Source organism: Parasteatoda tepidariorum, chromosome 4, assembly GCF_982258835.1.
Source record: "Parasteatoda tepidariorum strain Cologne lab strain chromosome 4, Ptep-v5.0, whole genome shotgun sequence".
Taxonomy (NCBI): Eukaryota; Metazoa; Arthropoda; class Arachnida; order Araneae; family Theridiidae; genus Parasteatoda; species Parasteatoda tepidariorum.
This window is the reverse complement of record NC_141758.1, coordinates 87,769,092-87,793,962: the sequence shown is the minus strand read 5'-3', so window position 1 is coordinate 87,793,962 and position 24,871 is coordinate 87,769,092. Positions and strand designations below refer to the sequence as shown.

General features: G+C 25.4%; 2 protein-coding genes across 5 annotated transcripts; one reads left to right on the top strand and one right to left on the bottom strand.

Moving 5' to 3' along the window:
• Positions 1-212: 212 nt before the first annotated feature.
• On the top strand, positions 213-16,618 carry LOC107454105 (calumenin). 4 transcript variants are annotated; one of them, XM_016071172.5, is made up of 7 exons: positions 213-560; positions 2,949-3,113; positions 4,420-4,582; positions 7,494-7,718; positions 11,343-11,542; positions 13,643-13,779; positions 15,249-16,618. In XM_016071172.5, exons 1-6 carry the CDS (start codon positions 453-455, stop codon positions 13,745-13,747), a joined length of 966 nt encoding a protein of 321 aa, XP_015926658.1. In that variant the 5' UTR covers positions 213-452; the 3' UTR covers positions 13,748-13,779; positions 15,249-16,618. The 4 variants fall into 4 exon arrangements, with proteins under 4 accessions (XP_015926658.1, XP_087017684.1, XP_071038707.1 ...); XM_071182606.2 differs by having other exon boundaries at positions 218-560; positions 7,497-7,718; XM_087161558.1 differs by having other exon boundaries at positions 214-560; positions 13,643-16,618.
• A 3,604-nt stretch (positions 16,619-20,222) lies between these two features.
• Positions 20,223-23,780, bottom strand: Dnaaf6 (Dynein axonemal assembly factor 6). Its single transcript, XM_016071156.4, has 2 exons — positions 23,005-23,780; positions 20,223-20,695 (listed from the first exon to the last, which is right to left on the bottom strand). Exons 1-2 carry the CDS (start codon positions 23,329-23,331, stop codon positions 20,438-20,440), a joined length of 585 nt encoding a protein of 194 aa, XP_015926642.2. The 5' UTR covers positions 23,332-23,780; the 3' UTR covers positions 20,223-20,437.
• Between the last annotated feature and the right edge of the window lie 1,091 nt (positions 23,781-24,871).

The window sequence follows — 24,871 nt, the reverse complement described above, 5'->3', positions numbered from 1 at the left end:
TCAAGCGTTTTGAAATTTGAAGGCGGAATGAATTTGAAGAAAAGGTAATAAATAATTTTTTTTCCAAGATAAATCTTGAGATAACTTTTTATGTTTACATGTGCATCGAAAATTTTAGTGATCGCATTATAGCTTTCCATATATCTTTCAGAGGGCAGCACTACTCATAAGGCAAAGTTTCCTTATGAAGTTACTTTCTCTCCTAATAATTCAAGCAGATACTAGATGGCGCTATCAAATACATCAAATAATTCGTCTGCTGAAGTGTTGATTGTTTATATTTTTTGCTTTGCCATATGAAAAACATTACTGTGTTTGGAATTTGAGTGGGAGAATTGTCTGCCGCCTCTTTCAATTTTTCTTTTTTTTGTCTCTCTTATTATCCTATTTTGCTACCGAAATTTAATCTAGTTATTCTATACTTTTTCATCCTTTAAAGACTGTTGATAATCATGTCCGGTTATAAATGTCAAGTTTTTCTTCTTGTTACATTATTATTTCAGATCAATTGTTTAGTAATACCAAAGTCTGAAGGACCATCAAAACGAGTATATGAAAACGTAAGTGTACACTTAATTTATTGTTAACTTTTAGAAACAATGTTCTATTAATTACATGGTTTCAATTTTTCTTAAACTGTCTACTTGAAGTTCGTGTTGAATAACCTAAGCCATTCACGATTGTGTGGTTATTAATTTGTATTGATCGTTGCTTAATCTGAAATAAATACTACTAAATTAAATATTTATTACTATTGTTACGTGATAAATTAATTTTCGATATTAACACTATACTTTTTTATATGTTTCAAACAGTTCTGGAATTCATATCCTTGTCACTTGATTCAAAAGTGTAAACAAAAACTGTTAGTCTTTTACAAGCAATGAATGTGTAAACATTAGAATAATATCAAAATGATTATTAAAATATTGAGTAGAGAAACCCTATTGGATAGTCATTTTTGATATTCCATTAAATTGAGATACTTTTTTTTTTTTTGTCTCAATAATTATTTTCATTCTTTCCACAATTTTTTTTAGATTCAAATATGCATTGTACTAAGGTCTCATTTTTTTAATTGTTAATTTTCTGGAAACCTTAAAAACTTTATACCTTAGTAATTTAATTTATTGCAGCTTTTTCAAATTTAAGCTTGCTATTTAAGAATTATCTAATTGTTTGAAAACTATTTAATTTCATTCCATGCACATATTTTTAAAATTTAAATTTACTTAATAAGGATTGACTTATTTTTGTTGCATAAAAAGAGAAGTAAAACACATTTATCTTTATTCCTTCTATATACATTTTTTCAGGGCTGGATTATCCATTAGGCCAGACTAGGCCATGGCCTAGGGCCCCCAGTGATTAGGGGTCCCCCTTAAAATGGATTTTTTGAAAATAAATTTTAAAAAATTAAGAAAAACAATGATTTTTCAAAATGTTATTATTTTTTAGTTCTAAAATAATAACATTTAACATTTAGTTCTCAAATAAAGTAAAATTTGATTTATTTTTATTTTAAATATGCTTTATTAAATGAAAAGATATATAAATACTTTTACATTTGAATAAATAAAAAATATACAAGAAAAAAATTTAATCTAAGGGCCCCAAAGATTTGAATGGTCTAGGGGCCCACATACGCTTAATCCGGCTCCGCCTTTTTAAGATTTTTTTTCTTGTAATTTACTTCTTTGCTTCGTTCATTCTTTTTATTTGTGGTAAAGCGAGTAATTTTAAAAATATTCATTTTTAACTCATTTATTTTCTTAAAACTTTTTGTTTATCAATACTTCGAATTGAATTTAGATAAAAATTGTGGATGCATTTTTTTGATTGCCAATTTGAAATCTATGTATGTAAGAACAATTTGAAAATAAACTACTGAATTTAATTGTAAAACCAATAATTTTAATTAAATTACTGTGCAGTACTAATGCTTTAGCTAGTCATCCTAAAAGAGGGCCATGGGCGTTAATACTCAATAAGCTTGAAACCTACTGCATGATTGTGGCAAAGTGGTCAGCATTATGCATTGTTTATCTTTACTGCGAATGCTAGCAGGCATCTATCAATAAAAAGCTGTTATAAAGGATTAAACTGATTCTTAACAATTAAAGCTAATACCATGACCACTTTCCAATAGTGGATCAATCGTTAAAGATACAGTTTTTAAATTTTGCTTTTAACTAGGTGCAAACCAGGGTTGGAGTTTTTGCCGCAAAAAGGGTTTTTTGCCAGGACAGTGGTAAGAACCGGCAAAAACCAAATTATCTAAATTGCTGATTAAATATTATTACAAAATACTTTAAACAAATTTAAATAAATCATAAGGAATAATAATTTTGATACATTACATGAAAAAATTATTTTTAACATATTAATAGATAATATAAAGGCAATAATTTTTAAAACATTAAAGTTTTTGACCTCTTTTCATTTTAGAATCCTTAAATAAATGTTTTTTTACAAATAAATAAATATTATTATTTGTATAATATTATATTATGAAAAATTATTATTTGTACAATAATTAACTACACATCTTGATAGATATTTTATGCATTAAATTATAGTTATATTAATTTAAAATAAGTTCATTTCACTGGAAAAAAGAGAATAATTGCAAATTTTCCCATCAATAATGTTCTAAACAACTAAAATGATATATTGTTACATTATGATTTAATTATGGAATAATAATTTTGTTAATTTTTTTGTTATTATTTATATTTATAGTATATATTTCAATTTTAGGAATAATTTTGTACCAAAAATGTGTTTTTGTCCTCTCATCTTGGAAAATATAGGTTTTTGCCAATTTGCTTGGCAAAAACCTGTTTTTGCCAGGACGGTTTTTACCGGTATTTACCATGGTTTTTTCCACCTGCGGCAAAATCTTGCCAACCCTGCTGCAAACATTTAATATTCTTGAACACTTTTAGATTCTAAGTGATGAAAAACACTATGAACCAGAAGAAATTCACAATGTGGAATATGACCATGAAGCATTTTTGGGAGAAAAAGAAGCAAAAACTTTTGACGAGCTTTCACCTGAAGAGAGTAAAGCTGGACTTGGAAAAATTGTCGACAAAATAGATACCGATAAGGTAAAGGTTTCGTTATTAAGAATTCATAAGCGTCGTCGTAAGAATTCGTCGTCGTAAGCGAATTCGTAAGAATTCAGAGCTGTTATAATAAAAATGAACTTTTAATAAAAGTTTTAATTAACAAATCATGTACTAAACATTTACTGTATTATAAATCATAATGAATTATTGGCATACTAATTTTTATAATTAAGTACTGTTAAGTATGAATATTCAAACTGGCTACAAAATATTAAGATACCTATGTATAGTCATACCTATGTACAGTCTATGTACACTATAACCAGGAGTTTACTATATCCGTTCTGCAAATAATTTTCACTAATGGTTCCGAACTCCTCTTTTTTATTATACATTATTTAAATAAATGACCCATAAAATGAAATACAAAATTGACTGAAAAGTATTACGTAGTAACAAATAATGTGTTAACTTGCTTTTATTTTTTATTACTCTTCGTCTTGATGCAGGGAAAATTTTGTCCTTGCATCTGCCTCGGTAGACCTTTGTTTGGGCATGGAAAAGTGTGATAAAAGAAGCAAACAAGAGAAAATGCTTATCGCTACATTCCACTCTATAGATGGTTTTAAAAATCAGTATAAATATTTATGTTGAAGTAGACATTTCAAAATTATTTTAAAAGAATATGAAGGAAAAAAAATCAGTGGAAGGCAGAAAAAGTTCATAATATCCAACTTCTTCACTTTTTTACTTCACTATATCCACAAAAAATAACATTATATGTGTATAGCAAGGCACGGGACCGAACATCTCATTCACTATATTCGGGAGTTCACTATAAACCGTGTTCATAATAGCTGTGTTTTAAAATTGTGAGCAAAACTAAAATATGTAACATAATGTTTTTTTTTAAAAATTAGTAGTTGTGGAAAAGTTTTAATTTTCTAATACTTTATTAAATTTAATTTGTTTAAAATGTACTTTTAGTACATACTACAGTCATTTTTAGTTTCTTCAGTTTTGAGCAGTTTCGGTCAGTGTACTGGGAGAAACAGGTTTCTTTTGGGCAAAATCTCAAGTCTTCTTTTAATGTGTGGAAATGTGCACATACCAGCATGTAATATGAAAGATAATTTTTTGGAGTTTAAACTTAAATTTCTTGCTGAGTGTTTTTATCCAATAACTTAAAATACAAAAAATAATTATCCTACTGCATTAACTTTAGGGAGAGTAGTTACTTTTAAGCTTCTTTTAATGTTAGGAGTTGTGAAACATGATACAATTTTAATATTATAGCTTAATCACTCTATCTAAATCATGTTTTATTTAACACACTCTATTTCAGGATGGTTTTGTATCAATGCATGAATTAAAAGACTGGATCCAACTTACACAGCGGCGCTACATTATTGAAGATTCTGATCGTCAGTGGATTGGTTTGAATCCAGAAAATGAGAAAGAACTGCCGTGGCCATCATACAAACAACAGACTTATGGAATTACTAATGGTACAATCGGAACTATAAATAAAATAAAAAATTGTTTTCTTTTTACTACAAATTTTAACTTTAAAGAAAAGGTTTCCTGCATTTATGAATTTCAATTATTTTTCCTTATTGCTAATTATGTATAAAGTATTAATTATTTTCTTATTGTTAATTTAACCTCTAACTGTAGTGTAGAGTAAATAGACAGGAAAAACTAATATGTTATGATTATAAAATATTACTTTTTCTCTCTATTTTTTCAATTTTAAACTGAATTTAAATTTCACCCCTGAATAATTTATTATTAGGATAGATTATATATTTTTAACAGTGGCCAATTGAGAAGAAATTATAAATAATAAAAATTTAGGCTAATTTTAAAATTTTGTAATTAAATGTTTGCAATGTTTCCTAGTGAAAATTTTATCTCTGAATGAACTATTACAAAGATAGGTGATTATCAGCATATGATTCAAACGAAATTATATTCACTAAAATTTAGACAATTTTTAAGATGTGATTTTTTTCCAATGTGTGCTTTTCCTCTAAATTATACTCCCATTTTTTTTAAATTTAATATCCCATTATACTCCCATTTGTTTTAATTTTTTTCTAATTTATTTATGATTTTTCATTTTCAAAACATTGTAATTTATAAATAAGACTTTCATAATAGTAAGAGGAACAGTTTTTTTTTTTCTACCCTTGGAATTGCACAAACCTTTAGCTTCCTGTTAATGTCAAATAAATGATTTTCTATTTAAGTTCAGTTTAAACTACATAAAAATTAATGCAGTTTTTAAAAAGTTTTTAAACAAAGTATTTTAATGTGCATATTTGACTGTAAAACTTTAATATAAAAAATAATAGTAAAATATATAATAATAAAAGTTATAATAATAAAAAAATTTAATAGATAGCACTATTATTTAAACATAAGCTATACTTTCATAGTTTGTTGATGAAATTAGAAGATTCAAATTATGAATTGCAATTTTCTAAGAATTTTGATTTTCCAGACTAAGAATCATCCCCAGTTACTTTTGGTTATCAAGATTATTCATTATCCTTCAGATAGTGCATTTTTTAAGAATTTCTTTTAGAGATAATAATTTCAACAACAATAGTTGAGTAATAAACATAGTAATTATTTTTGTAATACCTAAGCGGGGAATTATCTTGAGCAAACTGGGGCTAGATAGAAAAGTATATAAACCTGTTTCTCCCTAATCTATCCTGAACTTATTGCTAATGGGCTTTTAGCGGATTTCAGTAAAGTCAGCTGCATCAATGCTTTTGACCATTCATCCGTTGTATTTGATGAATCGATTTATTGTGACTTATTGTAATCATAATTTTAATTGTAATAATTTTGTTTCCATAATGAGGATATTTCAAGCTCATAGATACAAAATTATTGTTGATATGCATTATATTCACTCTGAATATCATTTGTTGTTATTAATCAATTTAGTACGCTGTTATTCAATTCCTAATATTAGTTCACACTCTCCCTATAGCTTGTTCAAATTTTCAATCGCTAAAAAAATACTTTTTATTCATCCACTCATGCTCAAATACATTTTTTTGAACTTGTAGTGGGTTATACTACAGTTTTTTTCAAATATTAATTCATTAATTAAATAGGGATGAGCGAAAAACGAAATGGAATTTTCTGATTGGTTAAGCCATTGTTTTACATTTTACTATGGATGGTGTTTTCTACACTAGGGAACGCTGCAAGCTTGGTACCGCCTAAATTTACGGTTTACTGTTTCCGTGGGATTTTGAAGCTGTTTGGCATCATTGTGTTTTGAGATTCATGCAAACAATGTATTTGATTACTTATTACTTGTGTTTACAATGTTAAAAGTGTTAACACTAACGTAAGATGGTGCACAGCTTGCAACAAGAACAAACAGTAATAAACTTATGGAAAGAGGCCATATCAAGACTGCCAAAAAAGCGAGTTATTCAAAATCTAGCAACCATGTCACCTTTTTTAACAATATATCTCTAAAAAACTAAAACAAATTTTCACTTCAAACTCACCAGAATTACATATTAACAATATCTTATGAAATATGGCAGATTTGAGCTCAGAAATTGTCTAATTTATTTCTTTTACTGAAAACAAAATTATCCGTTTGAAAACATCGCCTATCAGAATAACCAGAGTAGGTGCCGAGCTCGAGATTGCTATTGTTTACATTTCTATTGAAAACACCATCCATAAGTGATTCAGTTTTTCACTTATTTTGAAAATAACATACCTGATAATTTCTAACTTATAGCTCTATTTGAACAAAAAAAATAGTTTATTACGCACATTTAATTATTTTATATGCGCTGTGTCAGATAAATTCAATAAAGAACATTACATGGTAGCACATATGGTCCGCGTCACCAAATATATATCTTATTCAAATTTTCAATTGTTAATAAAATACTTTTTATCCATCCATTCAAGTTCAAATAAATTTTTTTAAACTGGATGACACTTGATGTTGATACAGCTTTTCAAATATTAATTCATCAATTAAATTTAATTCATCAATTAAATTTAATTAATTAATTATAGTTTTATATGAGAGAAAAAATTTTAATTATTTAATAAAAAGTAACTAAAATAAAATTTTTCTTTGTTGATCTAAGTAGGAATTGACTTTTAAAAAAAATGTTTTACATTACTTGTTTGTTTTAAAACTTCCGTTGTTAGTTGAAGTCAATATTTTGTTGCAAATCATATTTTATTTCACATCATAGAACCAAGCAAACTGCTTAACTGAAAAGTAGCTACTGTTACTGTTTTTATAAATAAGTTTCTCCAATATCTAGTTATTCAAATAGAACAGATATTTTTTCTTGTAAGTAGCGTTTTTAAATAAAAATTTGCTATTTCAATACGAGCGTTTTTAAATTTATTTTTTTGCAGAGGATGAAGATGATTTATCTCATTACAAAGATATGATAGAGCGGGATATGAGACGATGGAAAAAGGCTGATCTAGATAATAGTGGAAGTTTGAGTAAAGAAGAGTTTGTGAATTTTGTGCACCCAGAAGAAAGCCTTCACATGAAAGATATTGTTGTTGTGGAAACTATGGAAGATATTGATAAAAATAATGATGGGAAAATTTCCTTAGAAGAGTATATAGGTACATATATGTTAATTTATTCAATTATAATGAATTTATATAATGCAAGGTCACTTACAAAATGTAATAGTAATTTTCTGAACTTTTTTGTTTCTTTAATTTTGTTGCAAAATTATCATTTTTACTTTTTTTGTTATATCTATATATTTAAAATTCTGTAACACATAATGCTTTTAGAAGTATGGAAAACTTTTCTCTCTTAATGGAGTTTATTCAGTGGTGGGGAAAACTACATTATTTTTGTAGTTAATTACAACTACTTAATTAAAACTGTAGTTAACTGCAGCTATTTTTTTAAAAAAATTTAGTGACTACAAACTGTTTTCGAAATGTAGTCACTACTTTTAGGAGATAAACTTTTCCGGAGAGCCTAATTATTTGCACCCATGTTCAAAATAGTTTTGAATAAAAACTTGGCTTTGTTTAAATATGAAGAATTATTAATAAATAATGATTCTTGTTTACATGAGTCAGTTAGTTATAAATTTGTTCTTTTAACCTTCAACTTTTTATTAACCTTACTCGTTAGCCAATTATTAAATTTTTGGAAATTATCAAGTATTATTTTTTTTTTTTTATTTAATGCACGTTTAATTCCTCTAAGAATTAAAGTTTTTTGAAAACAGGGTAAATATCTTCTCTACCGTTGAAATAAAATCAATGTTTCAAGGGTGCACATTCACATTTGAAGGTGTGGTCAAAGAAATAAATTAACTATTAATCATAATGGCTAATTTAAATATGAGTAAAATATAGCTCTAAATACATAATTTTTAATTATGCTCAGCCACACAGGGATATTCTCAAAAAGCCCATTGAAGGACCCAGGAAGATTTGTACCAATCAGATTCAAAATTTAGATGAATTTGAACTTTTTTTCTTAACTAAATTAAAGCTAAAAGTAGTTGACTGTAATTGCTATAAAACACTTTTTTTTTCTTTCTAGTCACACTATTCATTATGATATTATAAAAAAAAAATGGATGCCACGAGATGGGGAAAAAAATAGCTACTACAGTAGTTTCAATTTTTTTAACATTCAACTACTGATCACTAATTTTTTTAACCTTATAGAAAACTTGAAATAGTTCCATTTTTACTTTTAAAAAGCATATCCAGTCTTTTAATTTCATTTTTAACATTTTTCAAATGCATTTCATTAAGATTAATTTATTTTTTAACATTTTCAAAGTAATTCAAAAGATCCTCCACAATCTTATCTTTTGATGTTTCTTAACATATTGTAAAGCTTTTTATCAAAAGATAATCCAGTAATAATCAATTAAATTTATTTCAGCTTCTGACATTTGATGTTATCTATTTACTTCAAATTCCTAAAAATTGCTTTAAGGGTTGTTTTCTCAATTTGTTAACTTTTACATCCTTAAGCAACATTTCTCATCAAAAAGATTATGTTCGCTATTTAATGATATAGCTTGCTTAAAATGATCACAAGAAGTAAAAAAAAAAAATTTATGCATTCAGATACATTTTGTACTTAAATTACACTTAAAAATATTTGTATATATATTTTTTAAAATTAAAATTGATTTCAATTTATTATGTGATCATATTGAAGGCAATATAAAAATATAAGTGATATAAAGATGTTTTTGTAATGGGAAAGGAAATATTCTTATGAAAGTTCTTAATATTTCTTCAAAATTTTAGATATAATCTATTTTCTTAAAAAACATTAATTAAATTTTTAATTAAATATTTTCCTCGTGTGTTTTTTAAACTTCAAAACGAGGGGACAGTAATAACATTTTTTCCATGCAATTACAGTTTAAACTTGTCACTAAATTTTTATTTTTAATATTTTTTCGTTGCTGGTCATTGATTCGTATACTTCATTGTATGATCACAATGTAAAAATTATCAACATGAAGTTAATTATGTGATGAATTTTTCTTACTTATCTTGAGCAAAATGATTGTATAATGTTTGAGAATAATGTTAATAGAACAGAGTAATGTTTTGAGAAAATTACCCGTAAATTCATTCTACATATACCAGCTAAATAAAGTATATTGATGTTCTGTAATATGCACAATGAGACGTTTGTGCATCATCAAAAGTGTTGTCTGGGTCCAAGGGTAATATTAATTTATAATTCTATTTGTAAAATATCCTTCCAATTATTCAATAATCATCTGAGCCTTCAATATTCTGATTATTGAAACCACTAAGTACTTCACTAAAAGAATTATGGACTAAACAATGTCTTTAAGAATCAGTTTCTCAGATCATTAATTAAAAGTTAACAATTAAACTGAATTGTTGATGTACGATTACAACCAATGTTGATACTTACCATGGTCAAGCATCTCCTTTGTGTCTTTTGTTCTTGTGTGTTGGAGAAAAAGGTTTACTGCTTCAATGGCATTCATTAGAACGCCTGTTGCAAGTATATTAATATTCATCATACATATGTATTCAATGTTTTTTTTTTCTAATATGTTAATTAAACTAATTTTCAGAAAACAAAACTTTTATAAAATGCTGAAATGATTCACTTCCATCAATAATATCAAAACAAACATCACTGATATATTTTCTTGATTAAAATTGAACATCTATTATGGAAAGTATCTAGTTATTGATACTCAGTACAGAAATGATTGTGCTCCAGAAAAAATCCGGATTTTCAGATTTTTCGCTAACCAGAAATCCAAGGTCCAGAAGTTTCAAGAAATCATTGATCACATTTATGTATAAAAATTCTTGTATATTTTATTTCAAAATATTAGAACTAGAATTTATACTTGACATCTCTTTCATTTGTAAATATTTTTTTCTGGTAGAATAATTAATGTGATTAGAGATAAAAGTAAACTTATACATAATTATTAATTTAAATTATGCTATGTATAATTTATTTAGAATTTCATGTTGGGAAAATATCAATGATTTAAATTTATAAAGACATTAATTATTTGAAATGCTGATAGAATAATAAATGAGATTAGAGATAAAAGTAAACATATACATAATTATTAATTTAAATTATGCTACATTTAATTTATTTAGAATTTCATGTTGTGAAAATATGAATGATTTAAATTTATAAAGACATTAATTATTTGAAATGCGTCATTAATGATTTTACTCAAGAAATTTTCAAGATTTTTGAGTTGGGCTCACAATCACTTCTGTCAGTATCGATTTACTATAACTGATACTGAAAGAGTTAGTACTTGTCTATCATAGTTAACCTTATAAAACTTTTATTTTTGTTTCAACTAATATAGTACAGTAGGAGACCCGATTATCCGGAACGGTCGGGACCATCACTATTCCGGATAACTGATTTTTCCGGTTTTCTGAATCGCTACAAAAAGCCGTTTTTTTTTATTGTTAAACCCAACTAAAAAATAACAAAAAAAATTGGAAATAATCTTAAAAATAAGAAAACACGATTAAGTAATACACTAATGATTATTTCCAAAATGATGGTAAGGTAAACATATTTAAGAAAAGAAGGAAAATGTTTTAAATCTTACGAGGAATTTTACGAATTTTATTCCAGTTTTTTGGTTTTCTGATTTCCGGATAACGGGTTCTGTACTGTACTTTTTTTACTATTGCTGTTTTATCTCTCTACTAAAATTACTTTTCCAGGTGATATGTGGGACGACAATGACCTAGAAGCTGAACCAAGTTGGGTTGAAGCTGAAAAAGATCAATTCCTTCAATTTAGAGACAAAGATAAGAGTGGTTTTATGGAGTTTGATGAAGTAAAAGATTGGATATTGCCTGATGATTACGACAATAGTGAAGCTGAAGCAAAACATCTTGTTTATGAATCTGATTTGAATAGAGTAAGTTCATTCTGATTTATCGAAACCTTCAGAATTGTTTTGCCCATGAAGATTTAAAACACATCACTATGCAATTTTGAAATATTTAACAGTTAATGGGATTGGATTATTGAATGTAAAACTTATTGATACAGTGTGATGCTTTATTTAAAATAGGTGTTTTTTTCCTAAATTAAATTAAGTAAAAATATTAAGAATTGCTAGTTCTTAATTTTTTTATTAGATTTTCGTAATAAACTTAAATTGTTCATATATAAGTGTAAATTTATATAACTATGCTATTTATAATTGTCTAAGTTGTAGTAAGTAAAGTGGACAGAATGGGTTTAATGTTTACATACAAGTTTCTTAAACTGTGAATCTTGACTGGAATTGGGGTCACAGGACCTACAGCAGAGGCTGCTAAAATTTTTTGAGTTTTTGATATTGTTTTAATACATTATAAAAATTATTTACCAAATAATTTTACACAATGTGTCTAAAAATAGAGAAAGGTAAGACAATAAAGGCAAAGAAAAAAATCAATTTGAATCAAAATCAATGATTTGGCGCATTTTTATTATTGTATTATACTTTAAAATTTGTTATTTAATTAATATTGTTGCCTTTTTTCTAACTTTTAAAATTAAAAATTAAAGCCATTAAACTGCAATGGTGTATTACAATACAACTGAAAATTCTGACAATTTCACTCACATGTTTGTCAGACTTGCACAATGCTTATAGGATCTTCGCAGTAAAAAGTTTAAGAAACCCTAGTTTACACTATTTTGGACGGACAAAATGAGTTTACTATTTGTTTATCAATTCTGTTAATGGTTATATGACATGTACACTAGTAAAAATTTTAATCAATTATACACCAAAAAAGGTTTTACTAAATCTTAGTCCTCATTTTTACTGACAAAAAAATCACTCTTTTATTGAATTTTATTCTGATAAATCTATGTTGTTTTTTTCCAATTGGTAACTCACCAGTTGAAGTCTTTTGTTCTTTTATTAGTAATCCATATATAAAAATTTGATACAGTTTTATTTATGTTTAAAAATTTCTGAATAATTTTTCTTTTAATTTAGAAAGGTTTTTTGGAAAAACAAAATAAAAAAGTACGTTAATTAATTAAGTTATTTAAATTAAATTTTTTGTTTTACACTGATATCACCTTACTTGTCTGTATGAAGCGATGAATTAATTGTTTTATTCGAAATAGGTCATTCTCCTAATTCATGTGATTTAACATTTCTAAATTTTTTTTTTTTTTCGGCTTCTCAATAGGGGTACAATTTTATATTTTTTAAGTACGCCAAATAAAGTCTATTTGTAGAACTACAAATGGTAATAAAATACATACATTCATTTTGGAGATTAGACTTTATTTTGTAAATTTGGCAAAAACTGTTATCATCATCCTTTGCCATAAAGCATGAATAATTTTGACAAATACAGTCAGTTGTTTTGAAGTTTATTATAGGATGCCGGTAATAACCTGACAGAAAACCAATTAAAGTTTAACTAAACCAATTAAAGTTTTCTTCCTTTCTTACAGTTTAAAAAAAAAACTGAGTTTAATCTACAAAATTCTCTTTTAATCATCGAAACTAAGTCCACTGATACTAAGAATAAAGTTATTACTACTCTACCCGTGACATCTATTGTCCATAAAATGCTTTAAAAACTGTTGAAAACTACTGCCAGTTCCCACTTTCTTAGTTTAAAATGCACTTTATGTGCATTTTATTAGTATTATTATTATTTAATAAATAAAGAGTAGTTGCAAATATTTTATAATATTCGGAAAATTACTTTATTTTACGCTTGTTTCTTAAAAAATTTTATTGTTTTGGAAATGAACCTTGTAATGTTTCCCATATTTTGATAAATGCTTCTAGAGAAATCCCTTACATAATCCCTTATTATTATCAATAACTTTTTACTCTTTAAAAATTTTCAATTTTTGGTAAAGTGGCTGTATGTTTTAGACAAAAGTATGAATTTTTGTAGTACCATCAGTAGATGACTTATGTTTACTGACCAACACCCTTCAATAAAAACTGAATATTTATATATTGCATTCATATTTTCAAAATCTATATTTACAGGATAACTTGCTAAGCAAAGAAGAAATTTTGAATAAGTTTGATCTGTTTGTTGGAAGCCAAGCCACTGATTTCGGAGAAGCACTAAAGAGACATGACGAATTTTGATGTGAATTCCCCATATTCTAAAAGAATCTCATGTATGCAATCTAAAAAAACATTTATATTTAAAAAAAATTACCAGTGAAATCTTTTATATAGAATTTTGTACTTAAAATATATATATTCTATATTTTTACCTTATACAGAATATATTGTTTTCTGAAAGATTAAATATTATATGATTGTTAGATATTTTAAAATTCTTTTTATTAAATTTTTCTCATATTTTATTATTGCTACGGATTCTTGCGTATCACTTTGTTTCAAAAATAGTCATATTTCGTGTATCTATTTCTAATAAATGATTGTGTATTGCTTTGTTTTTAACGTAGGTAACCCATAAAAACGAAGTTATATTAAATTTCGAACCTAATTTTTTTTATTTGATAAAATTCCGTCACAGGGGATCTGCTTATGGATCTGTTAACAGACTCTTCACAACATTTTTAATTGTAAGAACTGACATTTTTCACAATTCTTCCTTTAGAGAAATGGAGCCGATGATATTGCTCATCGGCGTTCTGCATTTGGTTAACGAGGAAAATTATTTGTAAATAAAAATTGCGATTTGAATGAAAGAGGAAAGAATTTTCTATCAATTTTAAAATCACAAAGAGAGCACTTTATTTTAATACTTTGATCAAAACCAAATTAAGGTTATATTAGATTCCCAGTATTTTGAGTAATTATTTTCGAAAATTAACAATTAGAAATCAAAAATTAATTATTTTTTTAGCTTGAGTTTAATGCAAATATCATTAGATTGCAATAAAAATATTTGTAAATCATTGGCACTAACTTTTCTTTAAAGCATTTTATTTAAATAATTTTTTATTATCTAAACTTTAATATTTGGAACAGAATTTCAAAATTATGCTCTAAAAGCTTGAGCTCAATTAAGATTTTATTATTTTAAATGTTTTGAAAATAATTAAGCTTAGTTGAATAATTTATGCTTTATATTTATAATTATATATTAAAAATGATACTATAATTTATTTTAAAAATCTGTTAATATACATATCTTAGATAACAAGTCTTCCTAATCATATTCAACTAATATTTATGATATATCTATTGAAAAGTTTTTTTTACTGCATATAATTTTCTACTGCAGTTAATTCATTATAGCTCATCAACTGAAAACTCAATGTTTGCTTAAGCTTGATTTTAGTTTTGTTTCTAACGCCTTCATTTTCCATCCATAATAATTATTCTCAGCACTCAAACTTAACCTCCTTAAAAAATTTTAACTGTGGCACCTTCAGATATGTGAACTATGAGAATTATTCACAATTATTTCAAGAAAGTGTGACACATAAAAACATGTTTCACATTCCAATTTCTTATTCTGCCATGCAATAGAAAATTCAACAAAAGTGACAAAAAGAAGGGAAAAAATGAGATTTTTATGTATTTAGCATCATTGTGTGGTAAACAGAAAAATATTTCCTTTTTTTTTTTTTTTTTTTTCCAATTTTTTAGAATTCTATTTTATCATTTATAGCATTTACAGTTTAAAGAAATTAGTTACCAAGCCACTCTTCTCAAAATCTCTCCTGAAGTTTTTCAATTGCAAGTCAGTATTAATTAGAATGGACTTAAATATTCGCTACTTAAGAATCAAGAAGCAAAATTAGAACTATCCAAACTGAATTTTAAATATCTCAAACTTTTCATCAGTCCTATCGAATTTAAATTATGATTTATTGGTTGTATGAAGCTATCTTGTGCACAGATTTCTATCTTTTATTTAAAATATTTATAGTGTTAACACTATAAGCAGATGTTTAGAATCTCATTTTGTAACCTCAAGTATATTCATCCTGTATCTCCATAATAAAAAATATAAATTGTACATGTATTTTTAAACTATATTTCATCCTAAAAATGTCGCAATTAAAACAATTTGAAGTTGTAGTGAAATAAAACTCACAGTTGTGGTATTTGTATTATATATTCTTTCTTAACATTTTCTACATTTCTCAGCATGTGCTATTTTTATTACTGTGGTAGTTGATATCACCTGATGATAATTAAAAAAAAAATTTCTTCAAAAAATCTGAGCAAAAAGTATTTATCTGTGTTCAAATATTAAGAATGTATAATAAGCAGTTTGTTTATATGATTTGTATTATTTATTAAAACTGTTGTTTTATGTTACAAAATTTTAAGCTAAAAAATTAACTTTAAAAAAAATTATTTTTATGTACCACGAGTTGTCCTTTTTTTTTTTTTTAAATCAAAGAGCATAATTTTCGAAAATAGTTAACTATTGTTTTTGAGGTGTTGCTGTGTCTAAGAAACTTTTAATCTTCAAAACTGTTGCTTTTAATCATATAGAAGTGTAAAAATTTAGGAAAATTTACGGAATGTAAAATGTATATAAATAAAATTAAAAAGAATGATAATTTTTATTTATTATTTGAAAGGACATTTATATTGTGTAATAATTTATTTTAAAAAATATTTCGTGTAAAAAATTCACCATATTACAATCTCCTGGAACTTATATTTTTTAATGTTGGCAACTATGTTATATTCTTAAATAAATAAAAAAAAGCTTGTCAAACAATCTTTTTTATAATTTTGTTTTATTGTAATCAAAATATTTCTTGTTTACTTGATCAAATTCTACATTTTATAATTAGCTTTAATATTTCTACTCTTGTTATTTTTAGTTTTTATATTTATACATCATTTTGTGCCAAAAATCTTATACATAGGTATGTCTTTCTTCTTTTAAACTTTAAGAAGTATTACAATTCATACTTAACTTATGTTTCCTCTTTTGCAGTATGAATATATTTGTCTATAAATACTTATGTTTTATTTCTCTGAAAGATAAATAAATATATTTAGTCTGTTATCAATAAATTGTCTATTTTTTTTTCTGTTTAGAAAACGGGAAACATTAAAATTCTCACTATCATAAAATTGGAGTTTAAGAATTATCATCTAATTCTTTTGAATATTCACATTTAGTTTTGTAAGAGTATTCTATTTAAATTACAATTTCAATTTGAAAATATATTATTTCTGAAAATTCAAAGAACCCCTAATATTTCTAATTCACTTATCAGAAATTATAAATATAATAATTAATTATTCAGCTTTTCTTTGTATAAAACCAGATATTTTGGTTTATTTAAAACAAAAGGTAAAATAACATGTTCAGTCCCAAATTAAAAATAATTAAACCATTAAAAATTATTTCATAGAAAACTATTTTAACTATTGATTAATATTTTGATAAAGGATACAAAAATATTCACTTATGCTCATAAATATATGAACATGATAAAAAGTATATCTAAAGATCTTAAATATTTATTTCAACTCAACAAGAAAATAAACATTTAATATCTTAAAGTTTTTTTCTTTTTTTAGTAGTGCATGTATGTAAAAGTTAGTTTACTTCCTTTCTTGCTAGTTGTTCATATATAAAGATGCCTTAAAGCTCTTATTTAGTAATAAGCAATTTGTATTAATATCAATTAGATCTTTTTAAATAAACGTTTGTTTTTATTTATTGAATCAATACAAATTTTAATATAAAATTAGCACCTGAACGAATTATATTTCTTCCAACTCAAGTGGGAGAAATTATTTTTCAAAAATAAATATTTAAACAGCTTATAATTACAATCCGGCTTAAATAATGGTATTTATTTTTAAGCTATTTAATGTAGCATTTTCAAATAAGTGAAAGTTTAAAAATTCTTTTTTATGAATTTCTTAAAGAATTAAAATAACTAGTGGTTAATATTTTATGTTAAATAGTGAAGTAAAAGTTAATTTTATAATTATATAAAAGACAATTAAAATAACATAATCTAAATTTTATTACCACTAAATTAACAAATTACACACTATACATAGATACTGCTAAAAACACATATTGAATTGTCAATTGCAAATAGCATGCTAACTTTTATAATCAAATAATGTTAAGTATGAATGCTTAAACCGATTCTTAAATAATATGATATAGATTTTAAGATTCTCTATAAAAAAAAATTTAAAAGAAAGTAAATGTATATGCATATTCATTATACTTTCTGTTACTATATTAAATTAAATTTGTTTAAGTTTGAGTTATTCTTATGATACTTTTTGCTAAACAATTGTATAGGTCATTTTTAGTTCCTTCGATTCATTCTAGTTTCTTACATTGTACAAAAGAAATGCCAATCCTGTTTAACTTAGATATCTTTGGGAAAAACCATTTCTAGGTAAACATTTAAAAATTGCCGATTTAAGTTTATTTAAAATAATATCTCAGACTTTGGTTTTCAATCTCGGTACTTTTGGACAATAAAGTATTTTTTTAACTACACAAATCAGTAAACCAGTGCACGATTTGCATAAAGAGCCCAAAATTATTTCCCTTGATCAGTCAGTTTGTAGTCTGAGTGTGTTTGGTTTGTCATTAATTCTTTATTATAACTTTTTTTAAACAAAACATTTGAAATGCCTGATTCTTTTAAGAGTAATAATTTAATTTATGCTAAATTAACTTTACTGATATTGGAGCATCAAGTTTTTATTTATTTATTTATTTCATAGTTTTTTTGTTTTCGAAAAGCATTGTCTGCAGTGTATAATCATTCCTTACTGCGATGCCACCTGTGGGAGAATATTCAGTCGCATAACAGAAATCAATACATTTTCTATTCTTCTTTCTCAAAACAAACTTTGAAGAATTTGTTGACAAGAAAATATTATTGTTACATAAGAGTTTTAGGAAATGTTAAATCTATCTCTCAATCTGTTATAAAACAATAGATTAATTTAATATTTTGTAATTTTTATAGTAGGAACAAGATTAAAACAAATTTAATTTAAAGAATGTGAAAATTTATTTTTTAATTAAGGGGTCACAGTACCTTTGCAACAATTTTTTAAAATAAAGGTATAATCATTCATTTTGAGGATGCTTTACATGCTAATTTCAGCTATAATCAATAATTTATCTTCAAAAAATGATTAAACTGCTTAATTTTTTCTAAATTTTAAAAAAAGTCGAAAAACTTCTAAATTTTTAAATCCCTAAGGCTTTTTTATTTTAACATATTTTCAAAAAAAGTTTTTTTCATAGTGCTTGCAATATTTATCTTAACAATTTTGTGCATTCATTTGCTGATATATCAATTAGAATATTTTTTATAGATTATTTCGTAAAAAAGTAGAAAAAAAAGGGTAAAAACTCCTGTTAGGTATATATAACATGCCGTAAAAGTTGTAATACCTCATAAAATGCTTATTCCATGCACAGTTTAAATAAGAGTATTATACTCAAGATAAAAAAGTTTACTTCAAAGCTTTATCTTAAATAGAAAAAATTCCTTAGGGATTTAATTAAGATTAAGACACAAAATTATCATCTATGCGAAAAAGCACTTTGAAGTCAGGCTGCTGAGCAAGTTTCTGTATTAGAACAATTTAAAATCATTCATAACTTTTTTAAAAATGTAGATAGAGAGATGAATTTTTTTCTGTACATTTGAAATAGTTTGAAGTTTTATTATAAGCAATAAAAAAAATTTTGGTATTTTTGTCATTTTTTGGGTACTGTGACCCCTTAATTAAGGATATAATTATAAATGTAAAAAAATGTTAATTAATATTAAATCATTAAAAAAATATTTGTTAACTAATTTATGAATTAATTAACAAAAATATTAATTAATTTAAAGAATGTGTGAGTTTTTTTTATCAAAATCTATTATTATTTTTCTATTGCACTATGCCTATTCTATTGTTATCAAAAGTCTCGGGCTTTTGCCTTTCAGAGCATTTTTTTTAAAGAAAAAAAGAAAGTTGTGAATAGATGTTATAGTTGACAAATTTTAAGAACATGAAAAGTGCAAAACATTTTGTGATTCAAGCTAACACTATAAACTACGACATTAAATGTTTGTTTTTAATGCATTAATTTGGTTAATTAAAAGTTTGATATATAACATATAAATGATGACTTTCAATGTGATATTTATGTAATTAGATATTGTAAAAAATAATGGTAAGCCAAGTTTGCAGAATAAGAAGGTAACAAAAGAACTGTTTTAAAAAAACAAAGAATATGAATTACATTTCTTTATTATCTGTCTGCAGAGGCAACCCAGAAGTTATCAGTAGAAAGTATTTTTTTGTTAGGTCATTAATGCTATCATTAGACCTGTATTTATCCTATTCTCTGAATAATCCTAAGTATGGTCTTAGAAATTCAGTGGAACCAATAGAGCTGTACTTATCTTATTCTTAGAACAATCATAAGTCTTATAGTAAAAAGCAAAATAAAAAATATCAGAATATGAACCATACACTCTATGGAGGAAATTACTACCCAAAAAACTTAGGCATCTTTATAAAAAAAATTGGGATAATGATGCTCAAGCTTTTGATATTTGACAATTCATGAATTAGTTCTCGATTTTGTAGCTTGTTTGATGTTTTCCTTTACAAAATCGAGTATACAAAACAACAAATAATTTTTATTGTAAAGTAGTACATTTATTTAACTATGTAAAATTACTTAAGTCATACAAAGCTGAAACCTAAAAATATTCTCAGAAAATAATATTATGCTTTTGGAAAATTTTAAATTTAAGTGACAGACAACTATTTACCTTCTAATGAATTTGTATACATTTATAGTTTTGTTTGATCATTGATCAATTCTGACCATGAAAATTAAATATTTATACTTCTTTCTTCTTCACAAAACAATGTCACAGTCAAAATGCAGCTGGACTGATCCCATTTTGCAGAACATTTTCCTGGATCAACATTTTTTGGAAGCTCAAGATTAAGATAATATATTTTAGTTGTACACAGAAGCGAATGCGCTGTTATCTTCAATGTAATTTCTTCAATTGAAGTAGTATCTTTCAGTTGGATTTTAAAGACCAAATTTTCACAACTGTTAGAGCCAGGGTTCTTATTGCTTAGCTAAAAATAAATCAATATGATAACCAAATAACAGACTTAAAATTATATATTTATATGTAACATAAAAAGCTTCAATTAATTTTTTTATGTTATTCCTTTTCTGTAAATCCTTTTCTTATATTTTATTATTCTAATCGAAACACTTTTTCACACTTTTAAATTCACATCCTGTCCTTTAAATCTATTTTTGGCTCAAGCATGCATTAATTAAAACTAAGACATTTTGCTCGTTGTGGAAATCGCGGGACCTATTTAATAAACCAATTAAAATTACTAACATTTCCCTCATTCCCTAAATTGAAACATTTTAGGGATTTACTTGGCAAGATTTTCTCTAACTAAAAATTAGGATAAAAACTTTTCGTGACCACTTTTATAGCTGTTATCTGTCTAATAATTAATAAATAAATTTTGTACCCTCCTTCCCTGCCTAAGACCTGTTTTAATCCTTTCACTCGGCAACGACGTTATATATATATATATATATATATATATATATATATATATATATATATATATATATATATATATATATATATATATATATATATGTGTGTGTGTGTGTATGTATATATATTTTTTTTTTTCATTTCAAAGATTACAATGTGTCCTTAAAAACGTAAGGAAATTATTGATACGTAATATGCCTGCACTATAAAAAATATTCTTTTTGTTCACTTTTTCATTACTGATAAGTCAAATAATAAATAATTAGTTATACGATTTGGTCCTTTTAATCTTGTTAAATGTAAATTAATTGGCACATAATTGTGTGCAAAAGATTTAAAATTTTTGCAACTGAATTGCAAACGTGTGAGAAAAATTAAAAACTTAAAATTCGAACTACAAAGAACAAATTTTAAACCACTTCTCTTAAAAAAATATTGGTTATTGGAACTATATTTTCATACTAGTATTCTGACTTTTCTATTTTGGAGGATAGGGAGATAAATCAGGAATAAAGATGTTCATTCATCAACAGTACATAGTGTGCCCAATTTTTTATATTTAGTTAACATATAACTAGAATAAATCGAAAACACATATTCAAATGAAGAAAGTTATCTTTTTCTTTCTTTTCAATTAAAATAAAATGAAGCTAAAGAAAATGAGGGTCTCCATCTAGCTTCCGCTGTTTAAACCCTTTTACATCCTGTAATTTATTTTAATTAACAGAACATCCTTTGCTGACTAATAGATCCCATGATCGTTGCCTTAGTGAGCAGTTGGCCCAGGGTTGATAAAAATTATAGATAATTTTTGCAAAAGATATATATATATATATATATTTTTAAAAAAGGAATTTTTTTTTTCTATTTAAATTAGATTTCTTTTATTTTCGAGACATTTACCAAGCAATCTTTGATAGTGATGATGCTTATAATATTATTTAAATGTAATATCATAGCTAAAGTGTAATGTCATATTTCCAACTAAAATGGTTAAAATCATTATATAATTATTACAAATTGATCAATGAATAAATAAAATCCTAGTGGTTTTTATTCAAGCTTGACATCCTCATGTAGTTGTGAAGACAAAGATCCATTTTTTCAGCTAGATACCAAATAAAGAAACTATTATAATGAAGAAAAAAAATTATAATGAAAGAAAAAAAATTATAATGAAAAATTGTAATTTAAAAGTTTCACACAACTTTTTTTCCGAACATTTAGTCTCTTTTTTTTGACATTTATATGTCGTATTTTTTACCGTCAAATAATGCACATACATTTACCTCATCTCATTATTTCTCGGGAATAAATCTCCATGATCAATGAATTCCAATGACTATAAAATAAAAATCCCACTCGTAAGAAAGTATTTATAAATTAAACTAATAAAAGACATTTTGGATATAGATCAATGTTCTTTTTAAAGAATAAAAAAATAATTAAATAAAAAAAAATCAGGAGATTTAAATTATGAATCAATTAGGCAATTACCCTGAAATTCATTTTCTACTATATTGTAATGAAGCAATTATCGAATTCAATATCTTGCTCTATGCTATATAAAATAAAAACTTTACAACTTACTATTACGTTTATTCAATTATATAATCATTAAATAAAACCAGTAAATAGCATAGCTATCAAGTGATGTATATTAAAGTCAAATATGATACAAATTTATCATGGTAAGCTTAACTTTTCTGATCAAAATTAATTTCATTGGTCAAGTGCATGATGTGAAAACTATACACACATAATTTTCTGTAAATTTATAAAGATAAGATTATTACAACTTTCTATTTCATTTAATTATTATAGTAAACAAAACAAAGAAGTGTAGAACTGAATTCAAACCTGCAAATAAATATCATCTGCTGTTACACTTTGTCGGTAAATTAGTTCGTAGCTTGGTGTTTGCTTGGAAACCAATTCATCATAGATTTCATCTAAAACTTCCTCCTCTGACCATATATTTTTTGAGTTTTCAATCTGAGCATAACTGTCTGTAAATTTTTGAGGTGAACACTGATTGCTGGTATCGAATGAATCACTCACAGAACTGCTTATTATCGAAGATGGAGTATAATGAGATGAAGATTCATCTTCATCAGCAAGACAATTATCTTCTAAGTTTAAAAGCTTCATCAAGTTTTTTAAATCGCAAGGCACGATACCATTCATATTTTGTAAGTTTAAAAAGTTACCAAATGGTTGTATAAATTTCAGTCTATTTGGTCAACTTATTTTGTTACATGTTCAAACTAATTGTCTATTTGATTAAAACAAAACAAAACAAAACAAGAAATTTGTCGTTAGCTTACTCTAGTAAATACTGGTTGTCATAGAAACGCTACCCATTGCCAGATTCAGAATTTAACACATTTTAAAAATGTTCATAACCGTATATCTTTATTTATAAATATATCAGATACTTTAAAACTAAATGTAAAAACATTACAATCAAATTATTTTTTATATTTTAAATACCTATTTTTAGAATTTAATGCTTATATTGAGATAATTAATATGATGACGTGGAATTTAACTTGAACCGTGTAGTCATTTCCGCTGCCTGATTGTTTTGTAAACATCATAAAGGAGGATTTGGCAGTTTACCAATTTGGTAGTGTATAGCGTGAGGATGCCTGTGAATCCTCAGGAAACAGGATGATCCCTCAAGGCATGTTTTCAAGCATGCGCAGTATACTAATCATAATGAGTAACGCCTCCTCCCTGTCCTTCCTAGTCAGATGACTACGCGATAGAAAATGGCGAGAAATGGCATTTCAAAAATGTGACTACTTCTTTGGATCAAGGATTACATAAAGGGTATGTGACTATACTTTATTCAAAATATTTATTATCTGCCTTTTCACTAGAAATTTATACCTCCTTAAGAGTTGAATGATCATTTCTTTAAAATATTTGACTAACGAAAATCTTTATTTGATGTCAAAATGTGCAATGACTGGTGGATTACCAGAGGAAACCCGAATAGAGAATGATTTTTAAATTTAAATATGTTTATGCAATCCTTTGTAATAGTATTTAACGAGCATTTAATAATATATAGAGAAAAGGCAGCAATAAATATATAGAATAAAATATATTTACTACTCATAATACTGTGTTCCCTTTTGTTCACTCATTGACTCAATAGAATATTCATAAGATTGCCATAAATGACATAAGAAAAATAAATAAAAAAACATTTCATCAAAGCAATATATTATTTAAGCAATAATGAACTTCTACTCACTGTTATAAAAAAATACTTTATTTTCTTATAAAAAACATTAAATTTTCAGAGTTTATTTCTTATTCCCAAAAATTCGTTTGAAATTAAATATTTATATATAAAAATATAGGGTTTTTTTTTCATTAATTTTACTTCATAAAACTTTAAAATATGCAAATTGATGTCTTTAAAATTTTTACTTTAAACTTCAATTTTTTTTATTGCTATTACAATTAAGGTGACGTTCCCATTCTTTATTACTAAAAGCATTCCGAAAACAAAAAATCCAAATAAATATTGAAAAATATTGTTATATAATAAATATTGTTTCAATCTTCATAATGCATTTGTTTTTTACTCAAATTTATCAATTTCATTTCATATTTTGTTTTTATACTCTTTCATTCAGCTGATAACAAAATATGTTATAATATAAAGATTTAGTTGAATTAAATCATAAAACAGAGTCTTTGCTAGTGTGGA